At 45.4% G+C, this 22107-nt stretch overlaps 2 protein-coding genes across 6 annotated transcripts in view; both read right to left on the bottom strand.

Moving 5' to 3' along the window:
- Erich1 (glutamate-rich 1) overlaps window positions 1-22107 on the bottom strand; it is a gene marked incomplete at its 5' end in the record, with an annotated part of 52793804 nt that overhangs the window by 24238909 nt on the left and 28532788 nt on the right.
- Window positions 1-22107, bottom strand: part of Mtus1 (microtubule associated scaffold protein 1) — a 145564-nt gene that overhangs the window by 7353 nt on the left and 116104 nt on the right. For 4 of the 6 annotated variants that reach the window (XM_087588347.1, NM_001395000.1, XM_087588348.1 and 1 more), the window contains 6 exon segments: window positions 19473-19539; window positions 5870-6084; window positions 4438-4543; window positions 3334-3407; window positions 3124-3219; window positions 784-900 (listed from right to left, as the gene is read on the bottom strand). In XM_087588347.1, coding sequence (XP_087444473.1) covers window positions 784-900; window positions 3124-3219; window positions 3334-3407; window positions 4438-4543; window positions 5870-6084; window positions 19473-19539 — 675 coding nt within the window. 6 annotated transcript variants of the gene reach the window in all.

The raw sequence follows: 22107 nt of genomic DNA, 5'->3' as shown, positions 1-22107 counted from the left end.
GCGTGGTGAGTCATCCACAGCTGGGTGGAGGAGGGACAGGCAGCCTTGGGAGGCTGGCAGTTGGGAGCAAAGTACAGCAGGCAGCCGCTAGCCAGGGTCACTTAAAGCTGCTGAGAAATGCTTCCGGCTTAGTTCACGTCCTGGCTAGCAGACTCTGAGTTTCAGGGCTGGACCAAGGCTGACAGTACACATCAGGCACACCCCTCAAACACAGCATCGAGTAGGTTCAAACTCTTATTATGGTTTCCAATAATGCTTGCTGTTTTCCAACTGGGCTAATCTTATCAACACACAATTCTTGTATCAGATTCAAATTCTTTATAAAAAGATACAGAATTCTAATAAATTCTATGGCACTAGTTAACTGAGATGTTCACTGTCTTTCTATCCAGAGTGGGTGCTGCATTAACGTACTGGTTTTAGAATAATTTTTTTTTTCTGGTTAGGCAAGTAAAGATTCACAGACTACTGAAATGTGAACTTGATTTGTTATACTTTTTCCAAAACTAAATGCTTTGTGTGCATTCTATAAAAAAAGTTCTAGAAAGCAGCAATGAAGCTTTTAATAGACTTGGAAACGAAAAATGCAGCTCTGACCCTTTGGGTACTTTCCAAATATCATTAAGTACAAGAGAGCTCAACCCCACAGCTCCAAAGCTCTAAGCTCTGCCGTCCTATTTCCCAGGCAACACCGCTCGCGCATGGACATGCGCACCCACGCATGCGCACCCACGCATGCGCACACACACAGGCTGTGCTCACTCTGCCCTCCAGGAGACCTACCAGCTTTTCCATCTTCATTAGCTTCAGGTCCTGCTGATGCAGCTTCTCATTCTTGATCTCCAACACAGCTTTCAGGCTTTCTAGTTCTTGCTCCAGATACATGACCTGAGGGTTTTTCTGGAAAAAACACATTAAGACAACGGCTGATTTATTTCACATATTACAGAGTCCAACCTCTGATTCTCTGATAAGACTTGGAGAACAAGCAGCAGGCGACTTATCCCCCACCTCTTTAAAAAACAAAACAAAACAGAGTCATGCTTTGAAACCTAGGCTGACTTGATATTTACAGTAATCCTTCTGCCTCAGCTTCCCATTGCTGGGGGAATGCATTCCCTGACAGGGCCAGCTAAATGTAAGTTTCTTTTCCTCTTTTGTCTTTTTTTTTTTTTTTTTTTTTTTTGTTCTTTTTTTTCCGGAGCTGGGGACCGAACCCAGGGCCTTGCGCTTCCTAGGTAAGCGCTCTACCACTGAGCTAAATCCCCAGCCCCTTTGTCTTTTTTTTAATACAAGGTCTCATTCTATAGGCCAGGCTGACCTGGGACTCATTCGGCTCAGTCTGGCCTTAATTTGTCTCACTATCCATTTGTCTCAGGCTCCCAAGTGACAGAATTATAAAGACGAGTCACCATGCTTGATTTAACTTCTTACAGCATTTCAAGGAAGTTAAAAAAAAATTAATATCTGTTTAACCCCAAAGACTTTGGTCACAGTATTGACAACAAACTTGTTTTTCCAGTTATTTAGTATGGTAGGTACCACTTTCATCAGATTTTAATAAGAATCCGTCACTTATAACCTAAAAACTGAGCTCAGGATAGAGAGCTCGCTCCAGTCCGTATCTGGTATCTGGAGGAAGAAAAGGAAACAGTGGTTTTCTCTAAGCAACGTCAGCACCTGAGGAGAAACCCAGGCAAAGGCAGTACCATATACAGGGCTGTGGAAAATGACACTCAGTGCTAACGTCCTGAGCCTCTGGGCTTTCCTCGTGGTTACGCTGGCTTGGCCATAGCTCCAGGGCAGCCATCACACTACCACAGAACACATACGGTCTCCTGAATGGACACTCGTGATTCCACCATTGTGAAATGCCCCAATAACCCAATCCTGGTATGATGGAAACTCAACTGAACTACCCAACAATCTGATACAAATCAACTGTCTGTCTGTCTGTCTGTCTGTCTGTCTGTCTGTCTGTCAGTATACATGCGCGCGCGCGCGCGCGCGTGTGTGTGTGTGTGTGTGTGTGTGTGTGTGTGTGTGTGTGTGTGTGTGTGACCTATTGGCCAGGTGTTGAGTAGAAGTTTCTCCGATAGGATTCAATGGTTTCGAAGACAGACAAGCACATCCTGAATCCAAAACTACCTTCCCTTCTGGAGGAGGAATCCTGAGGGAGACTTGGATTTGCTTTATTCAACTCTTCAAGTTCTTGACTTCACAGAAGGAGAAAATGTATTCTGTGGGTCAAATAACCTCCTTTGTAAAGGTCAGGAGAGGGCCCCAAACATATTGCACATGTAACTTTAAATCCAGGCTCTTCGAGATAAAATTCCATGTGGTTCCCCTTAAAGGGTTTGGGGAGGAACTTAAGATAAATCCCTTCATTTGAGGGCAGTCGCATAATTCCCTGTCAACTTCTAAAAATTAATTGAATTTTATGTATGTGAATACTTGCCTGTATGTATGTATGTATGTATGTATGTATGTATGTATGTATGTATGTTCGTTCGTTCGTTCTGTGGCACAAGGATGCACCTGACAACATCAGATTAGGTGGAGAAGAGAGTTATAAAAAGGCTATGTATCTCATGGTTATTTATGGAAGGTTCAGAGTAAGCAATCCCATAGAAACAGGAAGTAGAACAGTGGTTAGCTCAGGGCAGGAGGCTCTTGGGAAATAGAGAGTGGCTGTTGATGCATGTCTCTCTCTCTCTCTCTCTCTTTCTCTCTCTCTCTCAGGGAGATAAGAACATTCTAGAATGTAGATACTAAGTGTCTAACACACAATGTCACAAATACACTATAAAGCTTAATGGTTATGCAACCACATCACAACAAGGCAACTTTTGTTGTTGTTATTGTAAAAAATATTCCCAGTTTTAGATTTTTCTCAGTTTCCCATGGGTATTTGCTTAGATCTCTGGATTTCAATCTATGAATCATTTTTGGAGATGTGAAAAAAACCATCAGTGAACAAAGTTGTTTCATACAATAAAACACAGCAGGCGTTAAGAAGATTCTAAGCCTCTGTTGTCTCTCTGGCTGCTGAAGAATTCATTGGCTGGAAATGGCAGCCAGGCAGCAAGGAAAACCCAGTAGCACCAGGAATACATGACTTACTGAGTTTGCCTTCTCTCTTGACAGTTGCTTTTGTTCCTCTGATTTCAACCTTTCGTTTAAAGCATCGTTCTCACTCTTCAGATCATTGATTTGTTTCTAAAACACAAACAGTAACACGTGGAGGCATCAGATATCAGGAAAGGACCGGAGCGCACAGAGGAATGCAGAGGAACTCAGAGCCATCTGACGGTGCCGGGAGCAGGCACTCACCTCTAGTGATTCCTGCTTCTCATTAAGTAGATTCTCCAGTAACTTCTTTTCCATTTCATGGCTTTTCTTGATTTCTGGAAGGCAGGGGATTTTGTTGTGCTTTTTTTCTTTTAAGGTAATAACACCCTATGAGATCACTACTCCTTAGCCTGGCATATACGGATAGACGCAGGAGCTGATGAAGTACGACTTTCCATTCGTGAGATGCAATTCTTAAGGTTAAGCGGCATCTTCTCAGAATAGCTTTATGAGGTAGGGCATAGATTTATGGTACAATGACCAGAAACCCTGATGCCCACAAAGGCCAAGGACGCTTTCAAAATCTCAAAATGAAGGCTAGCATCTCAAAAGACAGGTTTCTGATTCCTGGCTTGGGGGCCCTGTCTTCCTTTCAATTTACTCTTCCAGAAGACAACAGAAATCTAAAATTAAGCCCTTTCCCAGCAGGAAGACGACGATGCCTACTAACTGTGTGTGTAAGTCAGCCATCACCTCTGACTCCCCACAGCGCAATCTCTTGTGAGAAGTCTCTCCCAAAGGTCACACAGCCATTTCAACCACACATCCCCCTGCTACACCGTGAACTGCCGCTGACTCTGGTGGACACTCCACGGCACTGCTGGCTTTGTCCTCAAAGGAATGGCTTCCCGTTCCTTCCTTTTGACCTCGGGCTTAGCAGTGCCGGTGAGATCACAACAGCACATCCTGTCCTTGTCCATCAAATCCCACCTGTTCTTTACCACCGTCATGAATGCAACAGTGCTTATGTGTGGATTCTGTACAGCACTATGCTAGAAGCTGACACTTTGACTTTCCCGGGATCTAAAGTAGCAACTACCACCAAACACAACCACCACCAAAAAGGCTCCTAGAATCTTTGGAAGTTCACCCTGCTTCCTAAAGGCCTGGCATGTATAACTATCCACTATTTGCATCCTTAAGGGAGAAGGGCATCCACTAACAATGAACAACATGCAAAGAAAACAAGAGGTCTGCGGAGAATACAGGGTATTCTGCGCAAGGGAGATTCATCAGTCAGTTTCATTTTAGTGAATACCACACATTCCCATTGCCGGTCTCCTCAAGTAGGAAAAGCACCCTTGCCTGAAAGGGAGGTTTCATAGGTCTTCTTCAGTAACTCCACTTTCTCTGAGTGGCTAGCTTCAATCTCCAACTTCGTGGTTTCATGGGCAGCATTTAAGTTGTCAAACTGTAAGGAACAAACAGAATAATTCACTAGCAAGAACAAACTAAGTCAAATGAAGGAGCGCACACTTGGGGCCTCTGTCATCCATTTGAACCCACTCTGGCCACGCCCCTCCCCAGATCCAACCCATCCTCCCCAGGAACAAAGACGGTACAAGCACTGTGGGGTTCACTGATGGTAATGGCTGAGTCCACCCCAAGGCGTAGGGGCTGCACCTCACAAGTCCACCTCAGCCCCACACCTGTAACACTGACCGCTCTGCTCTCAGCCCCTGGTATATGCCTATGCAGATACTAAACTAAAAAGTAAGAGGAATAGGGAACAGGGAAATTTAAAGTTTATGATACTAACGGGGAAAAGTGGTTATTAAAAAGGCATTAAGAAAATTCAGACCAATGGCTTAGAAGCCAAACACTAGGATGTTTCCAAGTGGATTGTCTGGGAGATATTTCTATCCCTTCTATCCTAGGGATTGACCAGAGCTGTGGACACACTTTGCAAGCTCTTGCTGTACCTCTAAACTACAGCTCTGAACACCTCTTTTCCTCTTTATTTTGAGACAGTCTTATAAAGTTGCTTCAGCCTCTGCGATGGTTTGAATATGGGGGCCTGGGAGTGGAATATGATGGTTTAAATGTGCTTGGCCCAGGGAGTGGCACCATTAGGAGGTGTGACCTTGCTGGAGTGGGTGTGTCTTTGTGGACGTGGGCTTTAAGACCCTCATCCTAGCTGCCTTGGATCCAGTCTTCTGCTAGCAGCCTTCAGACTTCTGCACCACGCCTGCCTGGATGCTGCCATGTTCCCACCTTGATGATGATGGACTGAACCTCTGAACCTGTAAGCCAGCCCCAATGAAATGCTGTCCTTAGAAGGCTTGCACTGGTCATTGTGTCTGGTAAAACCCTAAGACAGCCTCTCTAAGTAGCTAGCTGGTGGGATCAATAGCACTTGTTTTTGTCTGTTCATCTGCTTGCCCGCCTGCACTGGGGATTGAATTCAGAGACTCACAAACCTTTATATCATTGAGAACATATTTGGTCCTGCTTTGAGCCAGGGACTAAGTTACTTATGTTGTCGGCCTTGAGCTCTCTCTGCAGCCAAGACTGGGCTCAGCTATGAGCTTCCTGGTTCGGCTTCCCGAACATTGGGATTATGGGTGTGTACCACTGTGCCTGGCTACTTCTCCCTTCTTTAACTCAACACTGCTTCATCATAAGAAAAAGAAATCGATCTCCAAAGCTTTCTCCAACTAAATTAAAAGGCAAGAGGTAACTTAGTAAGAACATAAACAGCATCTAGAACTCTAGCAGACAGCCCAGCCGCACAGACCTGCTCTTGCAGTTGAGTTTTGTATTTTTCTGCCTCCTCAATGTAAATGCTCTGGAGCTTCTCACACTCTGCCGTGTAAAACTCCTTCAGCCGGTTCTCCAGTTCCGTCTGGTCCGTCTGATGCTGCTGGTTTAGTTTCTGGACGAAGCCTTCATACGCTGTTTGCAAGTCATTCCTGGCCTTTTCTAGCTTCTCACAGGTGCTGGAAGCAGCAACTGGAAAGGGCATAAAGGAGAGCCTTTTACATTCACCCAGTGCCCGAGACATACCACCCTGACACACCGGAAACTCTGCAGGCATAAACATGGCACTGTCCTCCTCGCCCTGTGACCAGCACTGCAGAGTTCAAGCAAGAAGCGTCGTTAAAGGCCTGTGTGCTAGAGCCCCCCAGGCTCAGTGGATGGTGGTGGACCTTAGGTCACCGGGACATCCTCTGAGAGGGACACCATGATGCCATCTCTCCATTACTTTAATTTCCAGGGAATGAGGCAAATGCAACCATGTGCTCGCCCTGCCACAATGTGCACCTTGGCACAAAGGAACAGACGGGGTCAACAGATCCTGGTCTGAGACCTCCGAAACTGTGAGCCAAGATAAATCTTTTCTCTCTGTAATTACACACACACACACACACACACACACACACACACACACACACTACACCCACACTACATACATACACACTACACACACACAACACATATACACACATACACTACACATACACACACTACACACACACAACACATATACACACATACACTACACATACACACACTACACACATGCACACACACAATGCGTTTTGATTATTGTCGCCATATTGCCCACCTCAGTAAGCATGCCTCTGCCATATAGTGCTTGTCTTCTTTCACTTAGAACAATGTCCTTAATGTTCTTCCACACTGTGGCTTGTGCTGGGATGGCCTTCCCTTTCAAGGTTGGCTCTGACTCCACTGACAGGTACATATCACGCACTGACCCAGGGATGGCATGGGCTGTTTCTGCCACCTGTCTACCCTGAGCAGCGCTGCCAAGAACATGGGTAAACCAATGCTCCATGACCCTGCTTTCAGCCGTCTCTCGTATGTCTCTGAAAGAGGAGTTGCTGTTTCGTGTAGCAATTCCCCTTTTAGTTACAGTGGTTTTACAATGTCATTAGGCAAGATTCTACTTCTCCACATCCTTACCAAAACAGACTTAATTAAAAAAAAAACAAAAAAAAAAAAAAAAACAAAAACCACAATACAAGGAAGGGTATATAGGAAGGCTCTGAGGGAGGAAAAGAAAGAGGGACATGATCAAGTTATATTAATTTTAATGCACCATGTGAGGGGATACATTATGATTTTGGTTTGAGCAACAGACTTTTAAGTAGAGTCATTTACAAATACATTAATAAAATTCTAGTATGAAGACTGAAAATCTTATTCCCATACAGTTCATATCTAATGGTATATAGTGTTCCTGGCTACTAAAAGAACCCACAAAGAAGCAGCCAAGTTCTGTGCTGTGTTCTGCTTGCCTGGGACCCCAGTAATGTGGAGGCCGAAGCAGGTGGATCTTTGAGTTTTAGTCTATCCTGGGCTACATGGCAAGACTCTATCTCAAAACAAACAAAACCACCTTGAGCCGACAGACAAATGTCATAAAACAAACCAATTCACGAAGCAGAAATGTTGAAGGGAAAAGCCAAAATGACAGATGAGAGCCAAATGCCAGGGCCATCCCAAAAAACATGTGGGATTAAATACTGCAAGGCTTTCTTCTTTCTTTCAAAGAATTTAATAAAACATAAGGGAAGGCCTTCTTAATTGCTAACAAACATCCTCTTACGTGGAAAAGGAAAAGGAAATTCAAGACATCCAGTGGTACTGGCAAACATTAGCTTCTGTCAACTGACTTTCCAGTCTGTGAATATGAGAACAGTGGATATCTTCCCACAAGGTCCCCTGCATTCCCCAAATAGACCTTTATGTGGGCAAAGTCTGTAAAAAATGCTTTGTAGCTGATCGATGTGGGGTCCGTTTCCCGTGAGGAAAATGCTAGTTTTAGAATCTGTCAGCAGATAACAATCAAGCAAACATGGCCAAGCTCATCCAGAAACCCACACCAGATGCCAACAGCTCCGTACAGAAGCACCTTGTACCTAGGCACCTGGCCCACAAACATCTTGGCACACAGCACACAGGCATCTCGGCAAACCTGTCACTCAGGAATAAACTAAGAGTCAGCATTGACTGTGGGCACACAGGGCTTCTAGTGCAGGCTACTCTGTCTACACCTGCCAGATCTTTACACATCTGCTTATAATCAAACCGTTGTCAGTCTGAATATATAATTGCAGTATGTCAGTGTTTAAGATCAAATGGTTACACAGACATCCTCTCCCATTAACCACTGGATAGGGCTGTTTGCTTTGTTTATACACACAAAAACCAGTAGCCCAAACAGTGTACAGCTTTGCTGGCTACTGTGAGCTCAGTGAGCGGGGAATAGATGGGAAGGGAGAGCCAGAAAAGAGAAAAAGAGATCAGATGGGGGATCGGACAGCTTACTGCTGCTACTTCCAATAAGCAAAGGGCAGGCCAGGCTCCAGAAGGTGACATCAGCCTGCAGCTGTGCAAGGGACCTTCTGCTGTTTACAGTGCTGTGTACAACAGCTGGGCTACACTTCTCACTCCCACAAATGGCTTTTGCTTTGATCAACTGGCCTGGGCTCATAAGGAGGCTACAATTTGGTAGAGAGACCCCTGAGTACTCTCTTAGACTGTAAACATTGTACTAAGGGTTCTCAGAGTGCTTCCTGTCCGATGGGACATACATGTTTGTGGTATGGGAGTAAGGACTTCACCCCACAGTTTTAGGCTATAGATTATCCCTGGCTTCTCATGGCATGGAGAGGTTACAGCTGAGCTGGCTCCTGCCTCTCCTCAGTCTGCCTTCTGGCTTCTTTGCCTGAAGTCCACTGCTGTCAGTTCATCTGACAGCCAACGACAAAGCCAAAACAAAAACAGAAGGTCATACAGGAGTTACTCCATGTACAGAAAAGCTCACCCTGGCCTCCCCACCCCCAAAACAAGTTCTCACTATGTAGCTCTGGCTGTCCCCCTGTCCCCCGGCCGCTGGAGTGCTGGGATTAAAGGCACGCACCGCTACTCTCCGCTTAAGTCTGTTTTTAAACATTCCATTGGTCGAGTTTTGAAAGCTTGTGCATGCTTAAGCACACATAAAATACCTTTGAGCTTTAAAAGCTGGTTCCAGCAATCTAGTTTAATATAGCAAGCGCCTGGCGTAGTGGTGCATGCCTTAATCCCAGCACTCGGGAGGCAGAGACAGGTAGATCTGTGTGAGTTCGAGGCCAGTCTCATTATACAGTGAGTTCAGGGACAACCAGAGCTACAGAGTGAGACCTTGTTAAAAAGAACGGAAAAGAAGTATGGCTAGATATGGTGGTGGACATGCGGTATTCTGATATTCAGGGAGGTGTGGTAGGTAGCCTGGGCTAAGTGGGCATACAAAGCTAACCTGAGCCATACAAGAGTCTCTTCCCCCAAAACCATGGGCTACAGATGTAGCTGAGTGGTAAAGAATGAATGTAGCAAGCACAGGTTTGTGAATTCAGTCCTTAGCATCACAAAAATAATTTTTAAAAAAGCTTTTATACTTAAAGACATAGACTCATTTACAAAATTCTCTCTAAGGTCTAAGCCATGTCAGAGATATCGCTCAGAGACGCAGCAGCCCTGAGACTATTAGGTTCAGGCCAGAGCAGGAAAACCAGGGAGCCCTGTCTAAGTCACAGCTATTTGAGCACGAGAAGTAAAGGTAGCCTGGCTTTGTTTTTCAAACAGTCATTTGGATGACGTCTAGAACAGGCTCCACTGTACAGGCCAATCTGACCTTGGGAAAACACAATCATATTAGTCTCAGGCCCTTTGGCAGCTAGAAATGGAGAGGAAGTGAAGCCATTACTTAATTAGTCCCCAGGGGCTTTGGTAAGGTGGGGGACAGTTGGACTGATTGTTCCCATCTCACAGAGATAAATTTCCCTTTGCTCGCTGACTAATGAACGCCCTGTTATGGAAGAAAACATCACACACCCAGGGTCTGAAAAATGTCGATGTTCTTGGAAGTGATATGGAGCTGCCTTCTTCCTTCCTTTTTAATATGGGGACAGCAGGCTTCACGGGGACAGCTAGCAATCGGTGCTCACACTTCCTCACCTCTAACATAGAGGCCACACTGGTACTTTCCCTGTGGAGTTAATGATAACACACGGGAAGTGCCTGGTCCTGTGCCCGACCATATTTAAATGTGCGATGTGTGTTACTGTTGCTGCTTCCCGAGGAATCAAACCTGATTGTAGTTTCCTTGGAGACATGCTACAAGTTCAAAACAGACTATGATGGTTACTGAGTTTGAGCTCCAACACCCACCCTCCCCACATCCTATCCGTGTACTTACACATACATACACACATACCCATTTAAAAAATATCATTTGTCTAGAATTTAAAATGTTACATCTGAAGCTGGGTGTTGGAGGCAGTGGTGGTGGTGGCCGTGCAAGTCTATAATCCCAGCACTGAGAGACAGAGGCAGGCAGAGAGCTCTCTGTGAGTCTGAGACCAGCCTGGTTTACATAGCTAATTCCAGGACAGCCAGGGCTACACAGAGGAACCCTGTCTCAAACTACAACAACAACAACAAAACAAAAAAGTGATAAATATTCACACACACACACACACACACACACACACACACGCACACAGTAGGGTGCTTCTGGAGTCTCCGTTTAAAATCTACTACTACTGTTCTTTATATTCTAGACAACAGAATTTTCCCGCTTCCTGGAGATTTATCTGTCTTCTAGAAACAGACCTTAAACACAATGGCAAGGGAGCGTGGGAGAGATGAGGTCGCATGGAAAATGAGGCAGTGACAGAACCAACTGGAAGACAGGAAGACTCCATGCTGTAATCATGTGATTCTCCTGAGAGGCTTCTGTCTCCTAACAGGAGCTAGATGTCTGGGCGGCCTTCAGAGCGCTCCTCCACTCATGAGGAAAATGGCGGAGCCCTTTCATCTAACTTGCCTTGCCTGTCTTGGGTCCTCTTCCCAGTCTCTCTCTCTCTCACCTGCTTATACTTCTGGCTCTTTGTGTCCTTCTTCCGCACATTAGTGAGAACTTTCTCTCACTTCTCCTGGATTCCCCGCTCCAGAACCACACCAAAGAACAGGGCCTTCCCCCGTGATTACTCTATAATCTTACTCTATGAGATCCTATCATGATACACTCTCAGGGCAGGTGTGGGTCTAATCTGTTTTAAAACTCGAAGGTGTCCATGAGAAAACTAACCCAGAAAGGTAGGGGCCCAGACTGTCTGACCAAAAGGCATTTCCGACTTTCTGGGCCTCTAAGTCCTAATTTGCAGGGAGAAAACCACCCTGTGTTCTGCTGGGCTCTCAGTTAAGGGGTGATAGATAAAGGCAAATATGGAGTTGTTGTAGACTGTACAGAGAGTCGGGGCAGCAGGGGCCTTGAGCGTGCCAAAGGGTGGGGGCATTCAGGAAGGTGATCGCCTGGCAGGAAGACCTTCAGAGTTTGTTTCTTCAAAGGTAACCTTTCACAGAGCCAAGTAACCTGGGAGACACATGGTACACAAGGGTCACCTCTAAATTTCAAAAATTAGCTGTAAATGACTTTGATTGGTCTTGTGCATGATGCCCACGAGTCTATGTGAATAATTTCAAAATCTCCCACGAGCCATAAACTTTTGGGGAACTGACTTTTTCTAAAGTTGTCGGCACTGTTACAGCAGCTTTCCCATAAATAATATCACCCTACCTGTGACACTTACTGCAGACCTTGCAAAGGGCTCTCAAGATCACATTTTCAGGCAGGGCTCTGAGCTGGCAAGAAGGTACCACACCGGAAGGCTCGGTTTACCAAGTGGAACTGGGAGGGCAGACCTGAATAGAGATCCTGAAGTCCCTGTGTCCCAGGTGTGGAACTCCAAACTGGATCTCACCGGCTACCTCTGTGATTTGGGATCCAAAGGGAGAAGTTTGTTCAGGCGCCCCATGTGCACCAAGGAATGCTCTAGCTCAATTCTCTGGAGCCGCAGAGACTGAAAGGTAAGTGAAGAACAATGCTTCCCCGGTCTCAATCTCTCTTTCCTACGCTGATTAGGTAGTTTGTAATCTGGCCCCATCAGCCTATCTTCTACCTTCCGGACAGAGGTGGCCAGCTGGGCTTCCAGGGAGCGGCCAGGTTCCCCCAAACAATGTCCTCCCTCCTACTGCAGGATTGCGTTTAAAAGGTGTATTTGGCTGTTTCTACCTTCCTTACTAGGCCACAACAGGCTGCAGAATAGCTGCTCACCTTGTCATAACAGCACGCACTCCGCACGTGTGAAAAAAGATGTAGCAATGAAGGCGGGCCAGAGACAAAAGCATGGCTCAGTAACTGGCAGTGTGTTCTAAGACTCAGGCCCGAGAAATGGGAGTCCCCATGTATGTAAAGTATCAGGTTTCAATCAAAACAATGCAGTGATCCCCCAGCCAGGCATTAACTATTCTGTCATTTATGTCACACATAAAGAACATTCTAGATAGGGTGGTGTCTGGGTGTAGTCCCAGGTGCTCTGGTGTCCGAATCAGCTGGATGATATTAGAAGTGCAGATTTCTGGACTCCATCCCAAACTTGAATGAGCTAGAATTGGTGGATGTGACAACAGGAAATCTGTTTCATCTCACAGTGACGTTTGTGAATCCGTGTTCTAGACAAGTGACCACCCCAGGGTTAGGGACATTTGGAATTTTAGAGTCAGGAAAAGACCAGGACAAGAAAGAAATCTCAGGGACTCTCCAAGCCAGGTGCTGTTGAGGCAGTATTTTGCTTATCTGTGGGTAAAAGAACATGGGCTTTTCTAGATAATGGAGTCAGCCAAAGTCCAAATTTAGGACAGACACAGATAACAAGAGAATGGGCCAAGTCTGAGGTAGCTATCAACACATCCTTCAAACACCTCATCAAGATAAAAAGCTCTAGGTAGGGTTTCCTCATGCTATTTCATACTTCATATAGTAGAGAGAAAGAGAGAGAGGGCGAGCGAGAGGGAGAGGGAGAGGGAGAGAGAGAGAGACTGTCTTGAAATTAGCTATACATGGTGTCTAAATCTCTTCAGACACAGGCTTGTGACACTAGACTTATAGCTAGTGCTGGGATGGTGAATGCATTCACACACTCCACGAGTTGTGAGCCAGTCTATGAAGGGTTCACTGGGTAGGTGCTGTTCAAGTGGCTCATATTCTGCTTTTGACAACTTGTATTTTTTTTAAGTAGTATATACACCTTCTTCTCTGCTTGATTGGAAAAGGTGCTCACAAGCTGTTAGTAGTCGGTGAATGCTTACGGTGGCGTCGAATGGTTTTCCACTGTTTTGCAAAGTTACACGAAGCACTTTCTGTTGGGTCTGACAAACCTGCTAAGCTGGCCACTTTGGGTTCTTATTCAAACCTGCTGTCTCCTGAGCTGGTTAGCACTAGGAAAGCATACTAGGTCCTGAGCCTCGATCTCCTTCCTTTTATATAATATAAACTATGTAGAACTGAATATGGCTCTTTTTAGGAATGAACAGAACCCAGAGAATGTCCCCAACATGTGTATGAATGTCTATGGAGGGGAAAGTAGTGAGGTTTTAACATACTTATCCTAGACATTTTAGCAATGTTTAGTATCTTAAGGGGGTAAAGTCTCTGGGGCATGTATGTATGTGTGTGTGTGTGTATGTGTATATATATATATATATATATATATATATATATATATATATATATATATATATAATATGTGTGTGTATATATACATATATAAATATATGTATATTATAAAACATCTTGTCTTTAGCTGAGTTTTACCCAACTTTCAAACAAGTTAATATTACTTTTTCTATCCTTCTGGTTACTGGGTTCACATTAAGAATATGAGAGAGAGAGAGAGAGAGAGAGAGAGAGAGAGAGAGAGAGAGTGTGTGTGTGTGTGTACATTTTTTTCCTTGGGGTTATAGTTATGGCTCAGTGGTAGAGGATTTGTCTATCATGTACAATATGTACAATGCTTTGGGTTTGATCCCTAATACCACAACAATTCTTTCTTTTTATTTAAGAATGTAATTTTAAGGACAACTGAAATCTCAAAGATTACAGTGAGAGGCCTCCAAACAACACTTTTTATTCAATAGGACTCCAGAAAGAATCAGAATGTCTTTCTCAGTGGCCAAAGGTTACTTTGGATGGTCGACCATGAAATGTAACAGCAAACTACTTGCAAAGACTGACATTCAAGATTCTCCAGTGACCTGCTATCACGGTGCAAGCTAGCACTCCCAACAGAATTACACATCACCGTCATTATCATTTACTCTGAAAGATGGAGACATTCTTCTGAAAGCACTTCATAGGAAACGTTTGTGCACAGACTCGTCAAACATTGGCACACTGTAAGGAGAAGCCCACCTTCCCTGCTTCCACCTTAGGTTGCAAAATCCATTCTTTTCCTGCTCTCTATGCATCTGTGCACCCCAGGCCCACACACCTGACAGAGGGTAGTGAGTGACTGTGCCTTTGAAGACCTCATAGTTCTAAATGCCAGAAAGAGGTGCCCAAGCAAATAGCTCTAAGTGAAAAGTCTTAATGTGTACCCAGTAACCAGAAAGGTAGTAAAAGTGAAATCAAATTGTCTGAAAGATTTGGGTAAAACCCCACAGAAGACAAGATGCTTTAAACAGAACTTAAAACATGAGTAGATAATCTGAGAGGCCAGAGTAGAGGAACAGCACAGTGGAGAGAGCTGTGCAGATATGCAGAGGACTCTGGAAACAAGGGACCATCCAGGAGAGAGTGTCATCTCACTGGGCCAGCTCACCTAGAGACAAGGCCTCTAAGGAAGCACATACCTGCAGCTCAGGCGGGAAGGGCTTAAAAGATACACCTGTGAGTCCCAATCATGTGGTCTTATTGTGACAGCACTCTATAGACGCTCCACAATCATTAAAAACGTCTTCAGTGGCGGCTGCAAGGTGCTCTGGGAAAATCCTGGCTGATGAAAACATCCCAGAAGCATGGCCCTCCACTGAAGAAGCCAGACATGAATGAGACTACAGACTACACTTTCTTTTATATGAAACTCAAAAAGAGACAACACTGGTATTTGGGTCATGAAACCCAGATCAGTGTTTGCTTTTAAGGAGGGGACGCTTAAGGGAGTTTTCTGGGATTACGTGGAGTCTTCTCAATGCATGTGGAGATGATGTGAATCTGATTATATAAAACCGATGGACTGGCTAGATAGCTCAGGGAGGATCCAAGGCCTTCCAGCAAACCTAAGAACCAGAGTTCATGGGTGGAACTCATAGGGTGGAAGGGAAGAACCCAATCCTGAAAGCTGTCCTCTGGCTTCCACACATTTGCTGTGGCACAAACATGTGGGTGACACATGTACAAAAAGTAATTTTTAAAAAAAGATATGGGACAGAGACACGGAGGGTTAGTTTAGAGCCAGCCTAGTCTACATGTTGCTGCCCTGTCTCAAACAAACGAAATCGTGATGGCACAAAAAACATTGTACATAGAATATGCTCTCCTTGATAATGGTATGGAGTTCTACATGTTCTATAAACAAAGACAAGGGGTACACAAAGGTACTCCAGGATAGTAGAACTATAGAGTATTTCTCGCTTATGCACTGGCTTTAAAACTTAAACTCTCGGGCTGGAGAGATGGCTCAGTGGTTAAGAGCTCCTCTGCTCTTCCAGAGGTCCTGAGTTCAAATCCCAGCAACCACATGGTGGCTCACAGCCATCTGTAATGGGATCCGATGCCCTCTTCTGGTGTGTCTGAAGACAGCTACAGTGTACTACTCATACACATAAAAAAATAATAAAAAAGTTTAAAAAAAAACTTAAACTCTCAAATGCCAATAATTGTAAGCCATTAGGCTATGCCAATGGAGAGTGCATTATGATTTCCTCCCCCAGAGAAGTGGGAAAGACTCTTCCTCATTGAAGACCATATAGTCTGGAGATAACAGAAGAACGCAAGATACATTAAATACATCAGTGCGAGGTACGAGGGTCACTGGCATAGGGGGAGCCTCATGGTTTGGTTCTGTGTAGACAGAGGGGTTTCTTGAAGGTTTGTCCAAGCAAAGAGCTTTCCATGAAGGGATGTGGGTCGGATAGGAGAAACGGGCTGCTTGCATGCCAGGTGAAAAGGCTTGACTTAGGAAGAGACTATCAGGGGACAAAATGAGAAGGCATCTGGAAAGCCTGCCAATGGGGAAGATGGATGGAGGCCATTAGATTGTGAAGGGCAAGGCACAGGCGATGACAGTTGCAGGGTCCCCGGGCTTGAGTTTCTTTCACTCTACACAGTTCTTCGATTGTGAGACTCTTGTCCCAGTTTTCAGGGAGAGAGTGGGGAAAAAAAAAAATCACACAGTTGACCAGTGACTCTGGCAGCCCCTGGTTATTCCAAGGGACAAGGTGGATACTTGGATGGTGGAAATGATGGAAGACAGCAGTGATCTCTAAGTCACCTGTAAAACATCAGGGGCTAGGCCCACCACCTCATACTTTACTGCTCTGTTCAGACTCCACACCAATCCAGCAAAATACACAGGCATATCACTAGAGGGAAAACTGTGTCCTCAAAAATGTGTAGTCACTCTTAACTGGGGGTGTATGAACAAAAACGCACGCCTCCAGCCGGGCAGTGAGGGTGCACACATTTAATCCCAGCACTTAGGAGGCAGAGGCAGTAGGATCTCCCACTTCGAGTGCAGTCTGGTGTACAGATTGAGTTCCAGGACAGCCAAGGCTACACAGGGAAACTCTGTCTCAAACAACCAGACCAAACCAAACCAAACCCCCTATCCCACTAGCCCACATTAAATGCCAACAGCAGCCAAGAACTGAGGGATTTCTAATGACACTGCATCTACTGACTGTTCCTTCCCGTGGTATGGTTTGTGCTTCCCTAAGAGGGCAATGTGATTGGTGAATCACTGCCCAGCTGGAAGACTGAATCTGTGAGTGTCTGTGGGCGTATGTGTTTGACACAGGCCCTCACTATGTAATCAGACTGGCCTTCCACTCACTATGCTGGCCTAGGACTGGTAGCAACCCTGTCTTGGACTCTGGAGTCACTGGGATTACAGACACACACCATGACGTTAACTTAAAACCGGGTACATTCGTATATGTATGGCTAATAGCAGTTAACCCTGGCATGGACGCTTTGCAGTGTTTTACCTCATGTGACCCTTACGATCATCCTTGCATACTGTCACTTTAGAGAGAATGAAACTGGGGCAGAAGAGATGTGACATGATAGGCTCTGAGACACCCAGCTCCCAATCCAAGGATTCAAACCTAAATACTGTGCTACCAGAGTTCGACCCATTTCAGTGCCTTAAATTGAAAAACTGAGGTCTTGGCTCTCATATATAAACTCTTATCTTTCTCCCATTCTGACCCAATACACAAATCTAGCTGAAAGCTTCAAGAACTTTCTCTTGGATCAGCTTCCTCACACCCGTTTGAAGGTTTCCTTCCTTCTATTCTTGGCCAAACCAACCTCTTCCCAGATGCTTTTGCTGGTCCTTGACCAAGCAATGGTCATTGAGCAAGCCTGTCTGATTCAGTAGTTAACAGAAATGAGAACATTTCCCAAGTCCAGCCTAGGGTGACAAAACAATGTGGACAGGTCACCCATAACATCCTGACAGTTTTGACAGCGGCAGGAAAAACACACCAGGCCCCATTCTCCTTATCAAGGACAGGGAGGTGAGAGGACAAAGGAAGGTTGTTTCCTGACGGGCTTGGTGATAAGGGCAAGAGCTGTGGACCTGGGCTCCAATTTAAACTGCTTAATGCTAAAGAGGCTCACCATTCAGTCAGAGTGAATGAACTCAGTGTCCTCTTCTGTCTTGGTCCTCTGCCTTCTCTCAGAGAGTAGAAACCTGAATCATTAGGCAGGTTCATCTCCACTCCCACTGTGTTCTGACGAACAATGAAACACACACACACACACACACACACACACACACACACACACACACACCCTACCTTCCCTTGTCTCCTTATTCTGTATCCATCACAATACTTAAGGCACAGACAAACAAATCCAACTGGTCACTGGCTAACCAAAAGGGAGGCAGCCAGATGGAGCTAGAAGGTCTTCACGGAGTCTGAGAACCGGGTCACACATGCCGTGGCTTCTGTCCTGGTTCGAGAGAGCTCACCCACCACTGGGCTTCTGTACTGTCATCTGCCTTAAAATTAGTTTTCCGCAAGGGTCCTTCCTTTCTGTTACTTAATGCCAGCCAGCACTGATGGCTGCTCTGCTGATGTGAATCTCAAGGTTAGCTAGGAATCAGCCTTGACTTCAACTGGCAGGTACAAGGAGTAGGGAAGGGCAAGATCTTGACTCTACATGCACTGGCCCGTGACCTTTGCTTTGGCTGGGCCAGTGTAGTTGTTGACAAATATTCTAGGCCAGCAAATCAGAATGGCAGCATTTAAACTATGGTCTGGTTCTCAGTGAAAAACAAGATTCTTTGAGAATTAAACCAACAAAATTTGTTCTATCTTTAGCTGTTCCCTTTGAAGAACGCCTGCTACACGTGCTTCCAACACAGCCTATCAGCCAGTAAAGCCAAGGACAAGGCAGGTGACATTTGCCGAACAACTCCAGATCTAGTTGAAACTAAGTCAGGAAGCCAATTCTTAGGGTGAGAGGTGCCCACAGACAGGGCGAGGGGGAGGGGGCCACAGAGCAATCAGTTCTCTCCTACAGGTATTTGAGATAAAAGGGCAACAACTGTCTTTGTCCTTCAAGTCTAGGGCTCTTCAGAAGCACCAAGAACTGGAAACATCAACCAGCAGGACTTCCTAGAGAATTCTGCAGAGCTCACTGCTCCTGTGGTTGGTAGACATTCCTCCCAGCTCATCCTGGCTATTTGAGTAGTATGGGGCACGCCTCTTTCAGATGGGTGGTCCTAACAAGCAGCATCCCTTTAATTGTAGACTCATGGTACACTCACGGGTCTACTGCACTACAACAGAGATGTGTAACGCACTCATGTTTATCAGAGAATAACTTTTCTTTAACACTCTTTAACATAAAAAGCGGTTCCAGAAAAAGGGAAGGAAAGAAATGAAGGAAAGAAGGAAAGGGGGGGAGGGAGAGAGAAAGAGAGAGAGAGAGAGAGAGAAACAGACAGAATTATTTAATGAGAATGCACACAATTACAAAAACCATTCTGTCCCGTCTACTCAATACGAAGCGGTGCTTTACGCTTTGGTCATCAGAAAGCTGTGTTAGCTTACTCAGATCGGTGCCAGGAATTCTGTGAGCTTGAAGTCATACTGCCAAGATTCAAAAGTAATGTCGATAGTAGGTGTTTGCACAGATACGGGAGAGGGAGAGAGAACAGCCGCCCCCTGTAACTCCAGCCACAGGGCAGGAGCGAAGAACACATTTGTCAATTTCAGTAAACTTTACCTAGGGCAGGGTGAGGAAAACAGGCTCTTACCTAGCTCTCCCCGGAGGCTGACAAGTTCTTGAGAGAGGGTTTTGTGTTGCTTCAGTGCTTCCTCCCGCTGCAGAAAACACAAAGCACGTTACTAACATTTTAAAGAGGGTCCCTTTCCAGTAAGGTACACATTTGCCATTGCCAGGAAAACGAGACCCAGAGTTGAGAGGCTGAGATAAAAATCACTGAATCACTTAAGCTAACAGTTTGTGTTGTTGAAAACAAAGCAAAACACAGATGTCCCTTTGCTGTGAAGGAATTTCATGTTTCAAAAATCTGTATTTTCCCAGGTCCTATCGAAACTTTCCTTTGAGGAACAAAGTGGCTCTTTAAAAAATATTTGCTTTGAGCCTTGTACTTACTGCAGATCCATAGACCCTTTAAGCTAATGCACGCTGTACTTAAGATGTAATGCACTCTCTCTCCCCTCCAAGGGCAATAAAGGCCTAATCAGTTCAAGATAAATATTTAATGTTCTAAACATAGGCATTTATATGGACTTTGTCCCACGTCTACAAAGAAAAAAGTTTTGTTACAAGGCCAATCCTATATTCTAAACAAGAAAAAAAAAGTTTGCTTTTAAGCTAAGACAAAAGAATTTAATCTCTTAAAGATGAAACAAAGTTGATTTTACCCAGCTTCACCACTTTCCAAGGACTATTACATCAGGAAGCAACCACAATTCTAAGTAGATTTGAAAGAAGCCAAAGAAATCAGGAGGATGGCTCAGTGTTTTTTAAAAAAGAAAGAAAGAAAGAAAGAAACCCAAATATCAGTCTTGTGATAAGGAATAATTTTCACGTTACCTTCAGGTCTGGTGCAGGCACACATCCACACATACTTATACAAACACAATCATCAGACACAGTTCCTCAAGACACATTCCCTGGTGCCAGTGTGAAACTAGGAAGTGAGAGGACTTCCGACCTCTCAGTCCATGTCCTTCCTGAGATCACCTTAGATGTGGGGCTCCGGCACCTAGATCACAGTGTTGCAGAGACCCGCAGACTGGCCTCTGCAGTCTAGAGTGGCTTCTCATTCAGAGCACTTTCCCCTGGTTCCAGACAGGGTCTGCCTAGTCCCTGACGCCCTTCCAGAAAAGCACTGTAAACAAATACTAATTACCCTTGCTGCTGCCTGTGGAGGAGAGAGGCACATTTTGCTGCTAGGGCAGCCCATTTTCCAGCTCCGGTCTCTCCAACTCCCCCACCCCCTGCACTGTCCAAGAAAGTGCACAGGTGGCCACGCCTCCCACCAGTCTGGTCTGCCTACATTCAAAGCTCCACGGGGAGGAGCGCCATCGCCCCGTGGCCTTCCCTCCTGTCCCGCCGCTGCCGCCGGTACTGCCTCAGACTCCTCTCTCTCCTCTCTGAAGCTGATACTGCAGCTTCTGCCTCTGGCACGAGCAGCGGATGATTACTTAAAGCCACAGCCCTTCATTTATGAGAAACGAGAGCCAGACATCATCCTGATCGATTGCCACTTACTTAATATCAAGCGGGGGCAGAGGAAACAGAAACGGGACCCTCTCTGAGTGGATAATGGAGTTATTTTTAGATGTGTGAGCCTTTTTACTCCCCTCTCTAATTGAGGTCATTAGATTATCGAACTTACTAATAGAAAGGGGGAACTTGTTCTTCAGTACCCATGTACTAAAGGCATGATGAACGAGGTGAAGGGCTGACTGAGTGTTCTGTTACGATTCGGAATTTTAAATGACATAGAGTATAATTCATTGACTTTAAAAAAAAAAAAAAAACCGGAGGTGCTGACATGGGTATTGGAGCCATCAGGAACCTCCCATCAGGAATTCCAAATATCAAAAATAGACAATTGTTTTTGTAATGCAAGGACTAAAGTTTGAGGACAATAAAATCATACCCCACAGATATAACGCTCTTCCCTTTGCCCTTCTTACGGGTCTCACACCTGCCTTGCTTTGCCCCAGTCTCCCAAGTTCTGGGATTGCAGGCACGTGGCACTACAGTCTGACTGTTCTATCATGTCAAGCCTTAATTTTATTCAAGCGCTTTGGGTAAATGGCAGACTTGGTCACTGGAGTGAGAGGACAGCTCTATTAGACATGTGCAGTGAGTCTGAAACTGCGAACATGCTTCAAAGTCCCCTTTCCCACAGCAGCCAAGTTGCAAACCAAAGGGGACGGGGAGGGGGGCAGGGGGGGCAGTGTGGGGGTGGAGGGGGGATTGGAGGGAAGTGGGGGGGTGGAGGGGGCGGGGGGGGTGGGTGGTTTGGTGAAAGGCAAGAAAATCTTTTCACTTGTCTGTGAGAACTGAAAGGAAGATGGCAGAAACTATGCCGCAGATGCTTATCTTCAAAGTACTCTGGGGAAGCCACACGCCCTCCAGAAATGCACAAGGGGTGGCTAGCTTATTAGTGGGCTACAGGAGGCAACAGATTTCACTGTTGAGTGTGGACATGCGCCCTAACCCGCTTCCCTTAACCAACCTCAGCCTTCTCCAGCTCTAGACAGCAAGAGGACATCAAGGTCAGTTGTCACTGTCAGCCTTCTCCAGCTCTAGACAGCAAGAGGACATCAAGGTCAGTTGTCACTGGGTCTCAATGGCCGGAAGTGGGGGGCGGAGAAAAAGCCAGTCGACTCTTCCTTTACAATGGC

This window comes from Rattus norvegicus, chromosome 16, assembly GCF_021556685.1.
Source record: "Rattus norvegicus strain SHRSP/BbbUtx chromosome 16, alternate assembly SHRSP_T2T, whole genome shotgun sequence".
Lineage (NCBI taxonomy): Eukaryota > Metazoa > Chordata > Mammalia > Rodentia > Muridae > Rattus > Rattus norvegicus.
Note: the sequence above shows the minus strand (reverse complement) of the source record. Positions and strands in the feature narration are given on the sequence as shown.